Source organism: Hylobates moloch, unplaced genomic scaffold (genome assembly GCF_009828535.3).
Source record: "Hylobates moloch isolate HMO894 unplaced genomic scaffold, HMol_V3 SCAFFOLD_2, whole genome shotgun sequence".
Taxonomy (NCBI): domain Eukaryota; kingdom Metazoa; phylum Chordata; class Mammalia; order Primates; family Hylobatidae; genus Hylobates; species Hylobates moloch.
Window position 1 is genome coordinate 146,691,392 of NW_026652277.1, and position 22,099 is coordinate 146,713,490.

The window sequence follows — 22,099 nt, forward strand, 5'->3', positions numbered from 1 at the left end:
TCTAATCAGTTACTACCTGTCTCTTAGAGTTCTTGTTAGCAGAAACAAATTTCTGTGTAATAAAGTGCCTGGCAAAAAGTAGATCCTAAATAAAATGTTATTTTCCCCAAGGAAAAGATTATTAGGAACTAGAACATTGGGACACACCTTTGTTTAAAAAGCTCTAATTAACAAGAACCACAGCAGGGGCACACATACAGGGGTTGGAGAGAAATTCAGTTAGTGCTGTCTTCTGGACACTCCTTCTATCTTCATTCTCTCCTCTGCCATTGTTAACCTTCCATTTTAGGCAAGGGGCTGTATTAGGAAAATGTGGTTTCCTTTTATTAAAAGAAAATCTCTAAATTATTAATAGATATTACTTTTCCAAAGAAAGTTTCAGAAAGGAGAAGAACAACATAATCAAGATCTGTGGACATTTTAAAGATGAGGATGATGGAGAAAGACTGAATTTTGCAAGCAGTTTATAATAACTCCTGAGAGTGATTATAATAGGGCGATTAGGTCATGCATGGGCTACAAGGGATTAAATAGAAAAGGAGTGGGAAAGTAATAAACAGCAGAGGATACAGGCTACTCTTAAGAAATTCCCTAGAGAAGGATAAGAAAATGGGGCAATACATAAGCTTGAAAATAGATGATATTTCATTTGCAATAGCTAAAATTGACTAAGTGTTAACTGACTCTGATCTGTTGAAAGAATTCATGAACCAGGATCAGAAACTTTCTTCTGTCTTTGATTTGTTATTCTACTCTGTTAACATTATACTTCTAACACTTCCCATTACTACAAATCTTTGCTATTATTCCCCAAATGCTTTGAACTAGAGTGATTCATTTATGTGTGTAATGTCATAAATTGGAGAATGTGTAGGTTCTTCTTACCTTGGTAACTACGGAAGCACAAAAAACAAAGGCAATGCCGGGTATTTCTCCAGGGTGAATAAATTTTAGAAGGCAAATTTAAACTGTCATATTTCTGATTGCCTGTGATTCACACCATTGTTGTACTCTGTGACGGTTTCATTGAAAGGACTGTCATGTTCCATGAGGGACTCAGCCTACCTGCTCTTTTACCAGTAGCTGGTGGGAAAGCCATGCTGCGCCAAGGACTTATTCACAGGAGGCAGGTCAATCTTTTGAAACCATAGATTGTTTCAAATGAGAGAAAAATATGTGAGAAGAGAATAGATGTCAAGGGTAGTGCTAAAGACAAGGAAAATGCTTGCCTGGGTTTTCCCTGCAGCTAACGTTGTTAAAAATGATAGCAACTTAATGAAGCATGGAGTACTAAATGCATTAATAAGCCGAGGGAGGACCTTATTCATTCCAATTTGGACTCTGCTCACTCGTGTTACTCGTTTTCTTAAGACTGGACTAAAATTGTGAGACCTTATGGGCCAACAATACCCTTTAGAGCTGATAATTAATTTGAAAGAATTATTAAAGCATATTTCTTGAGCAAAGAATGCAGTGTATTCACAGTAAGAGGCAGAGTTAACCATTTAACAAGATAATTAAGAAAATGCATTAAATGTTTGCTCTGTAAGAGCAAGCACTAAATTACCAGTAGTAGTAATATTATTATGTGAAAGGGAATCAATAGTTTGTTTATTAAAATGAGATGTATTAGCAAGCTTTTTTATTCTGATATAAAAATTTTCAAATATACACAAAAGTATAGAGAATACAATGGACTCAAATGTACCCAACACCCATCCATAAGTATTAACTCAGGACCCCTCTTGTATCAGTTTTCAACTCATCCACATCCTACTCCACCTCTCCAGATTATTGGGAAGCAAATTCCATATGTATTACTCGCTTCGTAACTACTTCATTATGTATCTCTGAAGGATAAGACTTTTATAAAGGAAACCATTGTCACATCTAAAAATTAATACTATTACTACTGATCCTTTAATATTAACAAATATTTACTCAGTATTAAAATTCATCAGACCTGCTTCCAAGTTTTTTAAAAACAGTTGAATCAGGATTCACAAGAAGTCACATACTGCATTTGTTTGATGTATCTAGGTCTCTCAGTCAATAACATTTTTACTTCCTTGCAACTTATTTTTTTGACGAAACCGTGTTGTTTGTCCAATAGTGTTTCTTATATCCTGCATTTTGCTACTTAGGGTTCCTGTAGTACTGTTTGCGTATTTCTCTACTACTATATTTCCTGAAAACTGATAGGTAAATTTAGAGAGTTACTCTGATTCAGGGTTCATATTTTTGGCACAACCACTTTATAGATTGTGCTGTGTGCTTCCATCACACTGCAGAAAATACCTGGGTGTCTCTTTTTTGGGGATGTTTCTGGTCATTGATCAGCATTAATGGCCACAGGTCCATCATTTTATGGGGGCTCCCTTCATAGCAAACTGCATAGTAAACTATACACAGTGAACCTTGTGGTAAACTGTAGCATCCTGTGTACTATAGCAATTTACGCCATGTTGCTTTTTTCATTTAACAGTAAATCCCGCTATTCATTGCTCTTCCATCTCAGGGTTTTCTTGCTTATTATTGCTTGTTAAAATTCTTCCAAGTCACATTTATAATCAAGTTGTTCGGCACTAAGGAAAAAAAAACTAACCTTTTCATGAAAAAATGAAATTGCATTACATTTATATGTTCTCTTAGGGACATTGAAAATAACTCTTGCTATTTTTCAGAGCTAGACTTTGAGATTTGCTTTCTTGCAGAGTGAGATAGAGAAGTCCTTCAAATACTGTCCCTTGAAGAGTTAGGCATTGATTTAAACCCTTTAGAAAAACAATTTCAACAAATAATTGAAAATGCTCTCTTCAAAGGATTATCATTAGTCATCCAGTTAGATTATTATTATTAGGAATTCTGGGGTGGTGGAATAATTCATTTTCCAATGTGTTACCTTCTCATGAGTTTAATGTGAGTATAAAAAGTCTGTTTTAATTGAGGGCAGAGTATTTCTTTTTCTCTTATAATACAGGAGCCGGTTACAACACAGGAGGTGAAATGGCCTGTTTGCTTACCTGCAACTTCAGGAATTTCATGCTTAGCAATTAATTGCAGTACACACTTGCAGGGGTAGGGGTAGGAAGTTGGATAAGTGGGTTGCACTTAGTAATTCAGTGACAATTACAAATCGTTTCACTATGTGAAAGTATTTGAAGTAAATTTACCAGAAAATATGGGTGGGCAAGCTCCTCCTGAACTCCCCACCACATTATTCTAGGTTTATTGAAGTAAATGTAAACTTATAAGGGGACATAAAACTCACACAGAAAATAATAATTAGACATATTTCCACATTAATGTTTTCAAGTTTAAAACATCATTTAAAAATTTTATCACTGATGCTTGACTTAAGTCCAGTTATAGCATTGTCAGAATCTGTGTAAGTATCTCTTCAGGGAATTTTTAAGATGAGAGTGAACAACAATTTTCTGAGATTGCCTAGACATTTTTGTTACAGAGTAAGAGCCAGGTTCTATGTGGCTTAGGTGGGGATGGGGCTTTGAGTGAATCCTCTGTTGTACACAGACTTAATACATTCTCCATTTTAGCCCACTTTTCACCTCTGCTTTCATCAGATCTACCTCGGTGAGGTTCTAGACTTCTGCTCTGCTGCAACCACTCAGTACTTTAGGCCATGACCTCCGCTCTCCTTCCTCAGCAACTCACCATAGACTTTCTGGAAAAATGCTAAACCCTTGTCATCTTTTTCTTGTTATTGGTTTCTATTTTCTTTCTTTTTTCTTTAGCGTCACAGGGGAAGAGCTGATAATCACATTGGCTATATGTATCAACTCAAAGAGAGAGACATTACCTGCAGTTCTATAAAGATTCCCAGATTATTCCAGTGGGTATTAAGCTTGAACACATGATGTCTATGATCCTTTCTGGTTCTGATATTGTATAACTCTCATCACTTAATGAAAGCCACCATTCCTATTTGGATAAATAAGATAATTGAAAAACACACTATTAGAACTAAGAGTACAGATGGGCTTTCCAAATATATTAGAGATGGCATCACAGTACACGGAAATGTTAAAATCCATAACATGGGCAAGAGCACATACTAGAAAAGTGCAGAGCCTCTTTAGAAGTGAAGCATTTTTGTTCCATGTACATCAATTTGCTATAGGAGTTCAGGTACAGAGAGCAATGTGGGAAGGAGACGGAGCTCAACATTGAGCAGAAATTAGACACATGCTGTTCTCTTGAGAGGTTAAGAGAGAATAAATAAAAGAGAGCAATTCAGGTCCTATGAGAAGGATAAAGCATTGTCTTCTGTAGAGAGTGACCTTCATTAATATTTTTACGGCTTTTATGGAGATCAGCCTAAGGAAACAGAAGTCCTATGGCCTTATTACATCATTACAGAATCACACTTTGGCTGGGTCTCTTAACTGCGTTAACAGTGGTGCTCAAAAGTCTCTGTAAATCTCCAAAATACAATAATCTTTAGTAGCATTTCTTAGATTTGTGATTCTTCTGGGGAAAAAGGATCTGGGATACAATGGGTTCCCGAGAATCGTAGTAGAGGATTTTTTTTTTTTTTTTTTTTTTTTTTTTGCTCTTGTTGCCCAGGCTGGAGTGCAGTGGTGCGATCTTGGCTCACTGCAACCTCCGCCTTCTGGTTTTCAAGCGATTCTCCTGCCTCAGCCTCCGGAGTAGCTGGGATTACAGGCGCCCACCACCATCCCCGGCTAATTTTGTTTGTATTTTTTAGTAGAGACAAAGTTTCACCATGTTGGCCAGGCTGGTCTCGAACCCCTGACCTCGTGATCTGCCTGCCCCAGCCTCCCAAAGTGCTGGGATTACAGGCGAGAGCCACCGCGCCTGGCCGACGATTTTATTATTATTATTTTTTAATCAAGACTTAGCAATGCATGTGCTAGAAACTGGTTCTGGTTTTCAGACATGACATGGGTATAGGTGAGCTAAGATATTCAGATGCAGGGAAGGGTCTAGAGTAGCTAGAGTTCCTGGGCTGCTCACTTCCAGCTATGAGGGCTCCTGCACACTGGTAAAAACCCCAGTGCTATAGAAATATCATTTTATCTTAGCCATGATGTTCAAAAGATTGGAAAGCATAACTCTATGTGATGATCATTGTCTGTTGCTTATTATTTTGAGACTAAAGGATTCTTTAGAAAGACCCTATTCTCCATTTCCACACTAAATGAGATCAAGTTCTTAATACTCTTCTTATTATAGGAGGAACATCTAATTCAATGCTACATCAGTAATTAAATGATATTTTGTTAGATGACATGCAAATGAGTAACAAATGGAATAGGAAATAGAAAGTTCCCTTTGTTACATAAATTGTCAAACACTTGGTATTGTTTTTAAAGTTATTTGGGATTTTTTTAAGCCACCAAGTTTGTAACAAGTGCCCTTCAACAGAAAAGACACTTGGATGTCATGAGATGTTCTCTTAGGTTCCTCAAAGCCTAGCAGTCATAGCATTTTAATACTTATTAATGGGGTGTCTGCCTTCCTTGCTGCACACCAGAACAGATTGGGGTGGGAGTTAATCATCTGGAAATGAGGTATTATAACTACTGATTTTGAAGGGTCTTTATAATGAAAACAAGACACAGTTAATAAAAGTAGCATAGAAAACGTTAGAGAGTTATTTTATTAGGGCCATTAAATATCTGGAGCACAGTACTTAGAAAATTGCTGTTAAAATTTTTACAGTTACTCTCTGAAGCCTGCTAAGAATACTGCTATTTATTACATTTTTAATAATGCTATTCACTACATTTTAAAAGTTTACTCAAAAACTACATGACTTTCAAGTCATTTAAGAAGTCCAAAAGAAATTCCATGCCAACAAATTTAATTTTGCATGGACTGTGAAAGAACCCATAGAAAATAAATGAAAGAGGGATATTGTTTTGAAATGGGACTCATTCAGTGTTCTTTAAGGCGGTGACTGCTTTTCCATGTCACTTACTGCTGGCAGTTATGTTGAATTATAGAAAGAGTCTGTGGGGTCTCTAGTAGAACTTCTCGTCGTGAATTATTTTTATCTGTTATTCCAGAGCCAACACAGGAGCTATGAAGTCATAAATCCATATTGTAGCTGCATGAGAACTTGGCCTTATCCCATATTTGCATGCTGAGTGCTTTCTAAGCAAAGTTCTTTATCCATAACCTTAGTGTAGTCTTATTTTTTCTTAGTGAGTACCTGTGATCTCTAATATGCTTTGTTATCTCTCTTTTTGTTTTATATCTTTAAAAAATATCTCTATGTTTTTTTTTTTTCTGGAAGGAAACAGGCTCACTTGGAATATTTACCTAGATTCTCTCTTTCACAAGAACACGCAGTATTTTGTATTCATTATCTCTTCCCTGGTTGTGTCTTTAGAAAAGAAACAGCGGACAACAGAGGGTAAAAGAGTTTAAGTAATTTTCTCAGCTCACAGAGACCTAATAGGGCAAACACTCCAGGAATGTATGCCTTAGTTCCTGCAGATGACAATATATACTAATTGGGATTCAAGCTCTAACAAACAGGAAAGACCAGTGTCAAACGTAACAACCGTAACATGTAAGCACATTACTGTGCTTTTGGCTATCCAACTAAATGTAATAAATATCAAATGCCCACCGTTTCAGAAGAATTATAATAAGGAATATAGCATCTTTAACCCATTTCTCATTTGCCCGAAGAATACTTGCAGACGGCACTTGTGGCTGTAGTGTTTACCCCGAAATAACTTGTGGTTTACTGTCCTAACCTTATCCCCAAAGTTTGCCACAAAATATCTCACTTTTATTATTCTTTTTGCATTGCTCTAGCATACTGACTTTGGAAACAAAAGACATCATTCTATTTATAGCATTCTGTGTTTGATAGTAGTATTTCCATATACAAAATATAGTAATTATTGATTGCTGAAATCAAATACTAGAAAATACAGCATTGCTATATAAAAATTATTAAATTCTGATCATCATATACATTTCTGTTACATTAGGATTAGAGATAAATTTTATTTAGAAATAACTCTAAGAACAGTTTTTATATTTTGTTTTCACATTGAAAATAAGTCAGATTTGCTTCAGCCTCAAAAAAACGTGTTTATGTAAAATTAAATGAGTGCTGGCAGTGATTTGTACATTTTTTTTCCTAATGGGAAATGGGTTATGGGTTAAAGATGCACAAGCTGGCCAGGCACGGTGGCTCACGCCTGTAATCCCAACACTTTGCGAGGCTGAGGCAGGGGGATCACCTAAGGTTAGGAGTTCGAGACCAGCCTTACCAATATAGTGAAACTCCATCTCTACTAAATACAAAAAAAAAAAAAAAAAATTAGCCAGGTGCAGTGGCACCCACCTGTAATCCCAGCTACTCGGGAGGCTGAGGCAGGAGAATTGCTTGAACCTGGGAGGCAGAGGTTGCAGTGAGCCAAGCTTGTGCCATTGCACTCCAGCCTGGACAACAGAGCAAGACGCAGTCTGGAAAAATAAAAAAAAAAAGGTGTAAAAGCTAGAGGCCCTGGCCTCTACAAGTCCACAATTTAGTTATTCTTCTTCTTTATCATTTTAAGACCTTGTCAGGAATACTTTGGGATTACCAGTAGTTAGGACCAGGATATTTCATATTTTATAGTAGAGACAACTCTATCTGTGCATTTTATAAGATTAATCAATTGATATGTTTCTTGGTGAATTTCTATATAAAGACATTCTACATGATGAGTTGTTCGATATGAACTGTCTAAAAAACAATTCCTTATGAATGATACCTAAAAATGCATAAGTAGCAGATATCTTTTATAAAGGTTGATGTAACATGTTCTGTGTTGTTCCTACTTTTGCCCTTTCTCTGTTACTTATTTTACTTTGTCTTTATTTTAAAGATAATTTTATTTAAAAGTAAAACATTTGTGTTCATACAAAAAATATAGCAGAATGCGGGACGGAAAATAAAAGTCCTCCTCTTTCCTTGACTTCTAAAGGTGGCAGCTTTAATATGTTCACATAGTTCCTCTCCCAAAATGTCTTGGCATTTCAAGCAGTTACAGACACATATATAGATACGTGTGTATATCTGCAGTTATACTTATCTATATGCCTTTGTAAATATAAATTCATCAGTATTTCTCACCTGCAGTGATACTCAATAAAACAGAATGCTCAAAGCCCAGACCCCTCAGGACAAATATCTTGGCTGTCCTTGCTATGCTGGGGTCAATCAGATGGTCTCAAGGGAGAGGAGGCATTTGGGAGGTTGGGCAGCAGTGATTTGTCAACAAGTACAGAAGCATTTCAGTATTTTATCCACTAGTTGTTCCACAACTGTGCCTAAAAGGCTAATACTAACCCTATTTTGACTCATTCGATGGGTGATTTCCCCTCCATGGCTCTTGAGCATGCATGCATTCAAGTAAACATCTCGAAGGACTAGCATCAGAGCCACCTGTATTACCCCATTCCATACCAAATTTTTATATTTTTAAATCTAGTCCCTTAGGGTATACCATACATCCTATACATGTGTGCATGAGCTACCATGTCAAAACTATGAAGCAGATAAAATGTATTTCTAGAGCATCCCTTTCAGGATCTCCTCTGTAGCTCAGCAGGCCTTTTCATCACATTGTAGTGAGCCTGTCCTCCCAATTGTGCCCCACCAGTGACCTCATCCACTTAGAGCTTAGAGCTGCCAAGCTCTGATACCTCATAGTGTTTACTAGTCAAGAACGTATCATACTGTTTTATTATTATAGCACTTTTCATTTATCTCACTATTACAATATATTAACAACCCATTGATGGTGGAATAGTAATTTAAACTAATTCATATCTGTCTTTCTACCTAGAACATTGTACATAAATATCATTCCATAATGTTTCTTCACTATTCTTTTGGACTACATTGGTAAAGACACAGATATGCACTACTACAAAACATCTAGAATATTTCTTTTTTTACATCTTCAAATTCTATACAAATTTGTAAATAGAGCATTGCCACATTCCTCTCATTGTCACTCCGTTGACAGTAACAATACCTCTTTATTTCACCCCTTTTCTTGCATGTTTACCTTTTGTAAAGAGAAGGTACAGAAACCCTTCATTTAGTGTGTTTCAGGTTCAATCCGTTGTCTTCATAACACTGGAATTTCTCCTCCATTATTTTCTATTTGGGGTTGTAAAGGAATGGACATTTATTGAGGATTTACTGCCACAATGCTAGAACCACAATCTGAACATAGGAATGTGTTTATGTTGTTTTTGCTGTACCATACTAACTCCCTCTAAATGGCACTTTTTTGAGGATTATGTGATATAAGTAAACATGTTTTCTAAACTATCAAGCACTATTCACATTGAGAATTTCTAGCTTGTATTTTACAGTCTTTAACACAGTAAGGTGAGTAAATTGGCATGTACTATTAATAAATGTTTTAGATGGTAATAATTATAATGGAACTTTAAACATCAGGTGAAATGTTGCCAATGAGTTGTTACTAAAATCCAGTCTTAATCCATTTCTTTTAAAGCCATGGTTGTCAAAACAAAACATCACTTCTTAGCAAAAAAAGTTATTAAATATGAGCCTGTAATAGTAAAATCATTTCAGAGAACATTATAAGATTATAGGATAAAATCTGAAATAAAATCTACTGTAGCATTTAGACTTATATTTGACATAAAATGATGAGAATATTTGGGAATTCAATGTTACTGTTGTTATTCTTCCCTAGGTGTTCCAGATTGCGTATGTGATTGTGAAGGCAGCTAACTCCCCCCGGCCTGGAAACTGGATTTTGGAACGCTCTCTTGATGATGTTGAATACAAGCCCTGGCAGTATCATGCTGTGACAGACACGGAGTGCCTAACCCTTTACAATATTTATCCGCGCACTGGGCCACCGTCATATGCCAAAGACGATGAGGTCATCTGCACTTCGTTTTACTCCAAGATACACCCCTTAGAAAATGGAGAGGTAAGATGAGAAAACTCACCATTTAAGCACATTTAAGACGGCGAAATAGGCCTGTCAGAAAGACCTGAATATATCAGTAAGTAATGTCAGGGAGATTTTAAAATAGGATTTAGCAAAAGTACATTTAAATGAGTTATTAAATAAAAAAGAAAAACCCGAGGTGATTAGAATTTTAACTACCTTCATGTGTCTCCCATCTCCAGTAAAGATCAGAGAAGAGGAAATAGGTTTAATCTGGAAAGTCAATGATTAATTTTACATATAAAGAGACTTTCTCAACAATGAGGATTGCTAATGATTAGAGAAGGACTGGAGACCTTTAAGGTGGCCTTACATTTGAGTGTACTTTGGTCTGAAGATTGGAGACAAAAGAAATGAATTTGTGAAGAAATGTAATCCACATGAAAGACCCAAATGAAAAGTAATTCTTTCAATCTTTTGATGTTTTTCTGCTGTCACCACATACGGCTACAGTGGGGTTTCTTCCCTGGGTCAGGCTTTGTGGAACAGTAATGTGCAGGAAGTCTTAGGTTCTCAGTGATGTGCAAGCTAGGTTATATGCTTAGTTCAAATATGTTCTACTTCTCCAGTGTCTTTCATCCTGTGGTTAAGATTTTAGATTCATTCATTGATTTTAAGCCTCATATTCTAACCATGGCTTCAGCTGTTATTAGTTTATTAGTTGTGTGTGGGGGCGGGGGGGGGGGGGTGGGTTTTTTTGTTTTTTTTCTGTTTTCTGGCTTAGTTGTGTGTTCTTGATCCAGTTACTTAAATTCTCTGCACCTCAGTGTCATCGCCCATAAATCAGGAATAATAATAGTTCTTACCTCATATAATTGTCAAGAAGATTAAATGCATTATTGTATTTAAAGCATTAGAACAATGCTGAAATGCACACTAAGTACTCTGTGCTGTATTTATTGTTTTGTTGCCATTAAGGAAATAATAACCATTACTACTGTTATTTTTTTTATTTTTTATTTTTATTTTTATTTTTTTGAGACGGAGTCTCGCTCTGTCACCCAGGCTGGAGTGCAGTGGTGCGATCTCGGCTCACTGCAAGCTCCGCCTCCCGGGTTCACACCATTCTCCTGCCTCAGCCTCTTCGAGTAGCTGGGACTACAGGCGCCCGCCACCACGCCCGGCTAATTTTTTTTTGTATTTTTAGTAGAGACGGGGTTTCACCGTGGTCTCGATCTCCTGACCTCGTGATCCGCCCGCCTCGGCCTCCCAAAGTGCTGGGATTACAAGCGTGAGCCACCGTGCCCGGCCACTACTGTTATTTTTATTATTATCCTTAGTCTTCTCTCAAATACCCAAACTTTGACTTAGTGACTCTCTTGGATTATCCAATACTTCTTTAGTATATTTCCCTAACTTGTCTCCCTTTAGTATATGTGACCCACCTCCTTTCATCCTACCTAATTATGTACATCTCCATTGATACTCATGTCTGATATTCTCTCCCACATAGTCCACACATCCGAAGCTAGTATCATCATTTATATTTACATTTTCAGAACACCCATATTCACATTCTATCATGCCCACACCAGCCAATCTAGGGTTATCTCTAAACAATTCTAGGGAAAATCAGGTTTTTGGCATAAATCTGTCAGACCCTTATTAGGCACTATTTTTATATTAATGTATACCAGTGCTTCACTATATTTCAAATTCCATGTTCAAAAATACCAGTTTTGGGGAAAAACATTCCAAATGGTACTCTCAGCAGAAATCTCAATCTGCCAAATGACAAGGACTCAAATGTATTGAGTCAAACAGCTGTTCAACTTGCTTTGTGCCTAGAGGCATCCAATTCCTGGCCAGTTGGGCCTGAGGATATGGGAGTAGGGAGTGCAGAAAGAGTTTTAAGTAGAATTTTTATTATTTTTTATCCTAGATTCAGTTTACTTAAGACTAATAATTCTCTAATATTTTAAGACTATTCTATACCTTTAAAAATTATTCAATTCAGAAATTTATTAAGCAATATAACATACACTTAGGCAGGTATGTAACATGCATATCACAAGCATATACCTTTCCCATTCTCTCCCTTCATTAATAATGGTTCTCCATTCCTTAAACCAAGTCAGCCTGCCAATATGAAACAAAAGACGTGTTTGTTAGTTAATTAGTTTCTTTAATTGGCTATTGTTTTCACTCCTAAACAACACTTACTAAAAACTACTTATTGATGGTAACTATTAGGAGCAACTGACTGAACTATCTCTGTGACATGTTTCCTTACATCTATTTGTCACTCATAGGGAAGTGAATGAAATAAGGAACAGAAAGTAATTCAAAATATTTGCAATAGAATGATAAGAATGAAGAATAAGAATTAAATTCACACCTCTCCTAGGCTATCTATTCATTTTATATAGCTTACTTTGTGGAATATGTTACTTTTTTGAATAGACAGGTGGTACTCTCCAAGACTGTCAGCTCAATGATAATATAACTGAAATAATAATTGAGTTCTCTGATTCTTAGGTAAATATTTCATCCATAATCTGGTAAAGACTAGAAGTTGACTTTTAAAAGTTGACAATCGCTAAACTTAAAAATGGTTCAGAGGAGATACAGTATTGCTGGGTCTAATGTAAGTAGAAAGAATCCTAATTCTGAGATATCATGGCATAGAAAAAGACACATGGAATTAGAAGACCTGGATTCTGGTACTGGTTCCAGTTATTTGTGGGACCTTGGTCAAATGATTTAATCTCTCTAGGATTAAATTTCTTTAATAGGCGAATTAGTTCAATGCCCAAATTGTTCTAAGGCAGCATGATATATTCTAAAATAATATATAGCTTTGGCTGTCATACAACATTTGAGGATATTCTAAAAGTTTTGGATACTTTTCTCTAACATTATCCAGACAAAGTAGCTGTGGAATAAATCTCACTCATCAGCTTTAGTTTTAAAATTATGTACTTTCACTTAATCCCTGGAATACAATTATTGTTTATGTTCAAAACTTTACAGAGAAGTGACAGTCAAATAAGAGAAACAAACATATAAACCAGTAAATAAAATATGATAGTATAAGTACTATAAAAGTAGTGTGTACAGAGAACGATAAATCACCCCCTACTTGAGTGGAAGGAGGCACATTGAGAAGATAACTTCTCAGAATATGGGAAAAACAGCAACAACTCTTATCTCAAAAGTCTCAAAGCCAATATGCAAATTCATCTCCAATAATACCTATGCGTTAAACTCGGTACATACAGAATTTACCTCCATTGTTGAGGGATATTGATATCAGATATAGAATTCTAGGTTTGCAGTTATTTTCTTTTGGCACATTTTATTGTTTTCTGATTTCCATTGCTTATGTAGAGAATGCAGCTATCTGATTACCATCTTTTGGAGTGATTTTCTCTGATTTATTTAAATATTTTTTTCTTTATCTCTGTTCTTCAGTAGTTTTACTATGATGCGTCAGATCTTCCCTGCCCACTACAATAGCCACTAGCCATATGTGGCAATTCAAATCTAAATTTCAGTTAATCAAAATTAAATTAAAATTCCATTTCCCCATTGCACTAGCCACATTTCAAGTGCTCAGTAGCCACATGGGACTAGCAGCCACCACACTGGATTGGGCAGAAAGGAACATTGCCATTATTGCGCAAAGTTCTGTTGGGCAATGCTACTTTAGATTGTACCTTTTTATTTTCTACATATCTGCAGAGTGATGTCTTTCATCAGTTCAGAAAACTGTTCGGTCATTACCTCTCTAGATATTGCTTCTTCCGCATTCCCTCTGCTCTATGATTCTAATTAAAAATGACTTGGAATTTTTTACTGTATACACTATGTATTTTAAACTCTCTTCTTTAGTTTTCATCCTTTTGTCTTTCTGTATCTTCATTCTAGGTATTTTCCTCTGGTTTACTTCTAGTTCATTAATTCTCTTCTCAGCTATGTAAATATTGCTATTAAAGTTATTCATAGGATTCTTAATTTCATATATTTTTCAGTTTCTAAATTTCTCTGGTTCATTTTCTTTTTTTCTTTTTTTTTTTTTTTTTTTTTGAGACAGAGTCTCACTCTGTCACCCAGGCTGGAGTGCAGTGGCGCCATCTCAGCTCACTGCAACCTCCACCTCCCAGGTTCAAGTGATTCTCCTTCCTCAGCCTCCTGAGTAGCTGGGATTACAGATACGTGCCACCATGTCCACTTGATTTTTGTGTTTTCAGTACAGACAGGGTTTCACCATGTTAGTCAGGATAGTCTCGATCTCTTGACCTCATGATCCGCCCGCCTTGGCCTCCCAAAGTGCTAGGATTACGAGGCATGAGCCACCGTGCCCAGCCTGGTTCATTGTCAAATTGAAGTTTTTTTCTCATTTTACTTTGAAATTTTATATTTATAGTAAAGTTTTAATTTAATAATATGATTTATTCTAAAATTTTCAATATTCTATTTTTAATCTCCTTGAGCATAAAGTAAAAATTATTTTTAAAAGTTTTTGTCTGATAATTCTAATATATGGCCTTTTTGGATATATTTTATTTTCTGTTTCATCTGCTGATTCTTTTTATGCTGTCTTACATTCTTATGTGCCTGATTATCTTTGTATAACAGAAGTTGTATTTGAAAGAGAATGTGTAGAAATACTTTGAGAGCTAGTATATTGTCTTCATCCTGTGTGAATTTTCTGATGGTACTGCCAGGCAATGGAAATCTAGATCATCTTAATTCAATTTTAGGGGTTCAAATTTCTGGGACATTCAGATGATTCAAAGTGTTGCTATAACCCAATGACAGCTGCTTTAATTCCAGTATATGCTCATTCCCATGCTGCTTGTCTTTGGAGTCCAAGCCAGCGTGTGGGAATTACCAAAGTCCCACCCATGCAGTCCTGGAATCCAGCTTTTGTCCTCCTAATACAGCAGGGCTGTCAAAAGTGCTGCTCAGTCTCTCAGCCAAGTCTCTGGACAGGAAAATGCTCACAGGACAAAAGCTGTCACAACGTACCAATCACCTGTCTAGACATCTCTTTTGTCCTTGATGTTGAGAAGGTTATCTTCACCCTCTTGATAGCTCTCACATGGCTTTAAACATGTGTTTTTGTATATTTATCCAGTTTGTCTAGTTGTTATCATTGAGAGTGTTGACTCTTACTGTATAATCTACCATAAATAGAAGCGAAGTTGCACATGCATTTAATTTTTTTTATTTTGGAATTATGTTAAGTTTACACACATGTATGAAGATTATAGAGAATCCTCACATTCCCTCATCCAGCTATCCCTAGGAATAATATCTTAAATAATGACAATACACATGTTAAAACTAAGAAGTTAGCATTGATACATTATTGTTAACTAAACCACAGACCTTATTCAGGTTTCATTCATTTTACCAATTTCATTTTTTCTCTTCTGGGATCCAATTCAGGTACTATTTTGCATGTAGTCACTGATATGTGACAGTTTTAAGAGATATTTTAAGAGATATTTAGAGATATTTTATAGACTATTATTCAATTTGGGTTTGCCTGATGTTTTTTCATAGTTAAACTGGGCTTCTGGATTTTGGGAACCAATGCTACAGAGGAAACAGTTTCTCATTGCATCAATCATTTTTTATTAATATATGCATATTTTTTTCTTTTTTATTGGTTTATGGGGCTTGTGTTTCTATTAATAGGTAGATTTTAAAAATGTTTTTATTTTTAATTTTTATGGTTACATAGTAGGTATATATATTTTAGATAGATTTTTAACGTGGACAACAGTATCTAAATATTTACTGTGATTTGTAATGTATATTTTGACTAAGCATTGAATGGTAATTTTCTTCCAGACCTTCAAAATATTCCTTAAATATGTCAGAAATAAGAAAAACAAGTCCCTCCCTCCCTCCCTCCCTTCCTCCCTTCCTCCCTTCCTTCCTTCCTTCCTTTTTTTGATTTCTTCTTTACAAACAGGTTCTCATTGTGTTGATCAAGCTAGAGTCCAGTGGCATGATTATAGCTCACTGCAGCCTCAAACTCCTAGGCTCAAGAAGTCTTCCTACCTAAAAAATCAGCCTCCAGCTAATTTTTTAAAATTTTTTGTAGAGACAGGGTCTTGCTATGTTTCCCAGGCCGTTCTCAAACTCCTGGCCTCAAGTGATCTTTCCACCTTAGTCTTCTAAAGTTATAATCTTCTGAGATTACAGATATGAGCCACCATGCCTGGCCCAGAGGAATTTTTAAGGCCCACCCATGTAACAAGGCATTATGAAATAAACATGTCTCAATTGTTATACACTAGTTAGACAACAATGTTCATGTTTTAGGCTTAGAACATTAATAGGAAATAGTTTTCTTGTGACTAATGCCAAATCTACTGAGTCTAAAGTTTATTACATTTCCACTTGTCTAGAGAATTTTTGAGACGTGCCAAAATCTTTAGAACATTAGAGCTGAAAGATACCTTAGGTAAATTTCTCATCAATCTATTAAAGGATATTCAAGCCCTCAATTTCAGCCTCTGTATCCAAACTTCAATACTGCCCTATGTCCATATCATCACTGGAGAGGTCTAGCCTTTCCTTGTGGCCTCTTTAATCTTAATTGCGTCATCTCTGATGTTTTATTTGGCTTTGTTTGTTACTCCAGCTACTCCCACCTGTTTCCCTTCATGGTTTGGTTTGGCCCCTTCTCTGCCGTCCACTCCACATTGATTTCAAGAGATCAACAAATGTTAATCATGTGGATTTGCCAGTGCCCTAGAGGACTAGGTTCAACTACTACCAAGAAAGAGCTTAACACTGAAGCCTAGCATCCTAGGCCTGCACCTAAAGGGAGAAGAGAAGCTCATTCTGAGGTATGAGATAATCGTAAGGTATCAAGTCTCAGGGCCTGGCAAAGGAGGGATAATGGAGGATATAGGAGAGATAATAATATGACTGGGTATGTCGTTATCCAGGCTGCAAATAGAAGGAGGCTTTCAGCAAAAGCCTTAAAACAGTTTTATTTTAGAAGGGCAATTTTCTATCATCAATGCCAAGAGAAGGCTCAGCAGGGACCCTACTTTGTCTTGCTTTGAGCAAATGATACTGAGCTCCCTAATAGGAGTTGCAGGGTATGAAGCAACAGACTGCAGGGGCCTCCATTACTTTGAGGCCAACCACAGGGTAGAGCTCTTGTGGGAACAGCTATATAACATGCATGTCCAGCAGTGCCCCAGGGAACCAAGCCATCGAGAGCTACTATCACAGCCCAAGTGCTGCCTCTGCAGAAAGCAGTAGCCCAGATGCTATTGAGAACTGCTTACAAGAACTGCCACTTGGAAGCACCCCGAGAACTTGGCTTTACTTGGAAATCACCTAGGAGCATTTGAAAAATAGCTACTCCTGAGACTAGAACTTTTAATTCATTAGATTTGTCAGAGGCTCAGGAAGACCTACGTATATTTTAAACAAGTACTCTTGGTGATTCTTATGTCTGTATTCCTGGCTTAATGTTCAGCTATTTCCAGCCTTTTAAACCCTGTAGGAGAACAGGGCACCAGTTATTTAGGGAAAGAATGTTGGTCATTCTAACTACTTCCAGCTGAAGAAAGAGACTAAGTTTTTCTGTCAACAAATGTGATAGGTTTTGGTGGACTGAGTCTCCTGGCAGGTTTGAATTGAGCAAATAAACTTAGAACTAAAACTAGGTTATTGATGGTCGAAGGGGTAGCTGAGAGAAGAATCACAGTAATAATATCGAGGAGGACAAACTGTCTAGATGGCACTGCTTTAGAGATCCTAGAATTAAAATTATATTTTTCTGTTGTATTAGGCTTTTCCCTTTCTTTGACTCACATTATTGCTTTTAATTTATTTGGATTGTCACTAGACTGCTAACTAAATATTCATGGTTGCCATAGTGATTTTGCTTCCATTTCCTCATACAGAGGCCTTTAAGTTATTTACATATGATTTCCTTTCCTTCTTACCGCCACCTTCTCACTCTCCTGGACTGCAGCTCAATGGAACTTAGATTCACTTTGATTCTGCTTTGAAACATGGCAGGCTTGTATAAAAATCCCTGGAGAAACCATCATTAAATCTTGAAGACACTTTTTTTTTTTTGTAAACTGTATGTAGAGCTTTGATATTATTTTGATTTCCTATGTGACAGAATTTTATATATACAGACAGAATATTTTTCTTCCTCTTTTCATCATCTGACATTATGGTGATCCTTAGAATTGCAAATACAGGAGAAGGATGACACAAACCCAAGACTGTATTAAAAAATGTTTCAGAAATTCTCCTTTGATATAACATTGTTAAGGTTATAACATGATTTCGCATGTGAGTTTGTATGGAAATGAGGGAATGGAAATGAAGACCTAGCCTTTCTCAATTACCCTTGCAATTGTTCCTTTAGGGAGAAACAGTGGAGTATTACTAATTTGTATTGGTTTTCAATAGAAATTTAGGTAAATAATTATTTGGGGTTTCAGGCTTCCTTTCTCTAAAAATAATTCTTTTTAGACCAATGTGGGGCCAGTCAGTACCTGGAGCAACAATATTAAAGTACCTCCTTACAATGAGGTTTATATGGAGTCCTCTAAAAAATGAAATGTTTCAACTCTGGTTGGAATACACAGAGCAGCTGAAATATTTTGGAATGACACACACATAAAATACATAATTTATTTAAGGTAATTTATTGTTATATTTTAAAAATACATCTTATAAAATTAAGAGGATTATATTCCTCCTTTTTCTCTGTTGATCAGTTACTAGACTCCCTTACTCCTCCAAAGAATATATATATATATTATGCCCAGAAAGTATCCACAAATCCCTGTTAAATTAATGCAGTATTGTTGAAAAACAAAGATGGCTGGAGAAACTGAATGAGAATGGAATCCTGAGGAGAAAACACCAATATTTAAGAGACCTGGTTCTCTCAGTGTTGTGGAACAGGATCCACTGAGATGGAATAGAAAGGTAAGCTTCTGTTAAGCTAGGTAAGGAAGCTTAGGGTTGTGAAAGAAGGTACAAAGACACTGCACACTGACTTTTGGGGAATTACCTGGATTTGGCTTTCAAGTAGCTCTGCCAAGGATTAACAATAGGGTTCAGAAAGAAGAGTAAACCATCTAATATGTGCCCCAGCCAGTTTACGTGGTTATAATAACGATCAAATTAGATTTTTATGGCAACACTCTCTTTAACCTCTATGATATGATAGTATTTCCAGCCTTTTTATTCTCAAGGTTCAGTAGCTAACATTGGCTTAAGCCCACTCCTAACTATGAAATGACTGAGCTGGCTCAGCCTGGAATGCGAGTGGGGAGCATGAGAGGGACACAGCCATACCACATGAGGCCATGGCTAGGGAAGGCAGAGGCTACTGAACAAGACTGAAGGAATAAGCAAAGCAAAAAACCACAAGCTTGCTGAAGTTGGAGGACCAGAAGGAATAGGTGAGGGTCTCAGTGCGAATGTAGGGTTAGTCCAGGGCCAAGTAGACAAAAATAGTAATAAAACCACAGCAATAATAATAACAATAACAAATGATGGCTAGCATTTGTTGCACATTTATTTTATGGAGGGTGTTAATCTAAGAATTTCCCATGTATAAATTCATATATACTAATACTCGTCCCATTTTACAGTTGAGAAACAGGTATTACAGAGAGGTCAAATAACTTTCCCAGGGTTCCACAGCTAGTAATTTTTGGAGCTGTGATTTGAATTCTGTGTATTCTCAGAGCACCAGAAAGGTACAAAGCTAAAAGTTTCCTTCTGTGTCTAGGGTTTCTTGGAAATCTGCTCTGCCCTATAAGCTCAGGAGTCCCCCCTCCTAGCAGGTCCTGCTGAAGCTCTATGTGAGATTGCACAGGCCTGAGTTTGAGCTGCTGCTTATTTTTTATTTTGGGGTTTTAGTATTTTCATGTTTTAGATTAAAAAAATTCTTTACCTTTTAGCTGTGATGAATTACTTCATTTTTATATCTGATAGGTTTTTTTAACCTTCACTTTAATTGATTTCTTAACCTCTTTATCTTACTCATTTTTTAATCTTTTTAATGATTTTAAATTGCTGATTTTAATAATTTTATCTTGGTATATTTATATTTATCAGTTTTTCTGCTTCAAGCTTTATTCTGGCAAATGATGTATATTTATATTTCTTTTGTGTTGTTTTTTAAATATTTTTTAATTTTGTTTCTGGAATTTAATGTATTTCAATTGTGCTATATACTTGTCAGAATTTTGTCTGCTTTAATAATTTTTAAAGTGACTTTTTGCATTACTTTTGATCATTTTACTCTTAGCCTATTCTGAGCTTTTGATGTCCAAATATAACTTTGTTTGTCTAGTATTTTAGTGTCTTTATTCATTGCTTCTACATGGCAATAGGAAATATGACCATAAAAACCTCAGTGAAAGTAACCCACATTTAGAGAGGGCTTGTATTCCTTAATCCCGCCCCCCTACACACCCCACCCATTCGACCCATCTGTAGCCTCCCTTTCAGCTGTTCTTAAAAGACCTTCCCTTTTAAGGGAACTTACATTTTCCCTTCAACACTAAATCTCAAAAGCTAATAGCAATACAGAAGATCCACTGACCGACATTTCTTCCCAAGACAATAATAATAACTTATATGCATAATTGTTAAAGCAATTTTAAGATTTTGTTTTGTTTTTTGCTATCCAAGTTCCTAAGACATGTTATTCCTCTAAAAGTTTACTATATGAAATGATTGACTAATGGTTGAACAAATACTATAAACATGTAAGGAAGGTGATATGGGTTTTACTCACAGAAGAATCCTCAAAACGCATACCTGATTTGGTTTTAATAAGGATCACATTACAGGAGATCCAATAGAAGCTACTTAAAAAGGGTTTTAGAAAATGTTTTTAAATATTAATTTGCATCCACTATAGCATTACTATTTGAATTTAACTTCCTTCCAGTATACCTGTAGAATGAGCTATTAAGTTTAACCTCTTTCCAGGCATGGTTATGGAGCCTGCTAGTGTGTGGGTGTCCTAGGGGCCACACCGTATTAAATAGGCTAGTGATAAAATGGATAGGACAAGATTTCTCATCAGGAACAGTTTAAACACAGAATCTGTTGATTCTATGTTGGGGGCAGAGGCTGGGAGAAATAGGGAGATATTAGTCAATACATTACTTTTATAAGTGGGCAACAGAACCCATGTTGTGTGGTCAAAGTAGTGCAGAACTTCTCAAGCATTGTACACGTTTCAGTTTTTCACTACGACTTTAATGCTCCACAAGGAAGCCCTCTAAGAATCTTTTTCTTGTCCATTTCTATAAGAGAGAACAAAATGCTGTGTTAGACATAGTTGAGACCCATTATAATAATGTGACTAGATTTTGAAATAAAATTCTGAAATGGCTTAATACATAAATCCTTTTATGAAGTCTTTAAAATTGGCTGCTAAAACCAATAAAATTATATTTTTGGAACATAGTTAACCACTTTGTGTATTTAAGTGAGGTTGTAGAAACTAGGGTTTTAAATGACTTATAAGAGATATATTTCTCCAAACTATAGGTAATTATATCAATATTACTTTGACAGAGATATAGCAATTCTCCATCTTATAGTAAAATTTATGAAAACATTAAGTAAACCAACAGGTAAATACATTTTTGGTCAAACAAAACTTTAAAAATTACGTTTTTCTTTTATTTGGCTCAAGCTAATTCTTTCTGTTATTTTTATTATTAATTGACTACTCAGGTAAAATTCTATCTGAATTGAATTGACATCATCGATCCCATTGTCAGAAAAGACAGCCCTCTATCCCATTCAATTTATTAAACTGCTAATCTCCTGGACTTTTCTTCAAAGCTTGTCAGTTTTGATCCAAATAAACTTCAGATTTCATTGTGTAGACCTCTTCTTGTATGAAAGACAGTATGATTTCATAGAATCCACTCTTGGCCATTGTTAATATTGTACAGATAGGCACACAAGCATTTAAATATGCTAGTGCCTTATTGCAAGAAAAAAGTTCTACTTGTATTCATTGCAATTTATTATAGAAAATGTTTTCTGAACTGAAAATTATAAACTGTTGTCAATAATTCAGGTCCCAATTCTGAAGTGTTTTGAGATGACCAAACTGTGAAGCA

At 35.9% G+C, this 22,099-nt stretch overlaps 1 protein-coding gene across 1 annotated transcript in view; it reads left to right on the forward strand.

Annotated features, from left to right (window-relative positions):
* The window catches only part of LAMA2 (laminin subunit alpha 2), a 656,337-nt gene that overhangs the window by 200,401 nt on the left and 433,837 nt on the right, over window positions 1-22,099 (forward strand). The window contains exon 4 of the mRNA XM_058435730.1: window positions 9,729-9,971. Within this exon, the coding sequence (XP_058291713.1) occupies window positions 9,729-9,971 (243 nt within the window). The remainder of the gene's footprint in view (window positions 1-9,728; window positions 9,972-22,099) is intronic.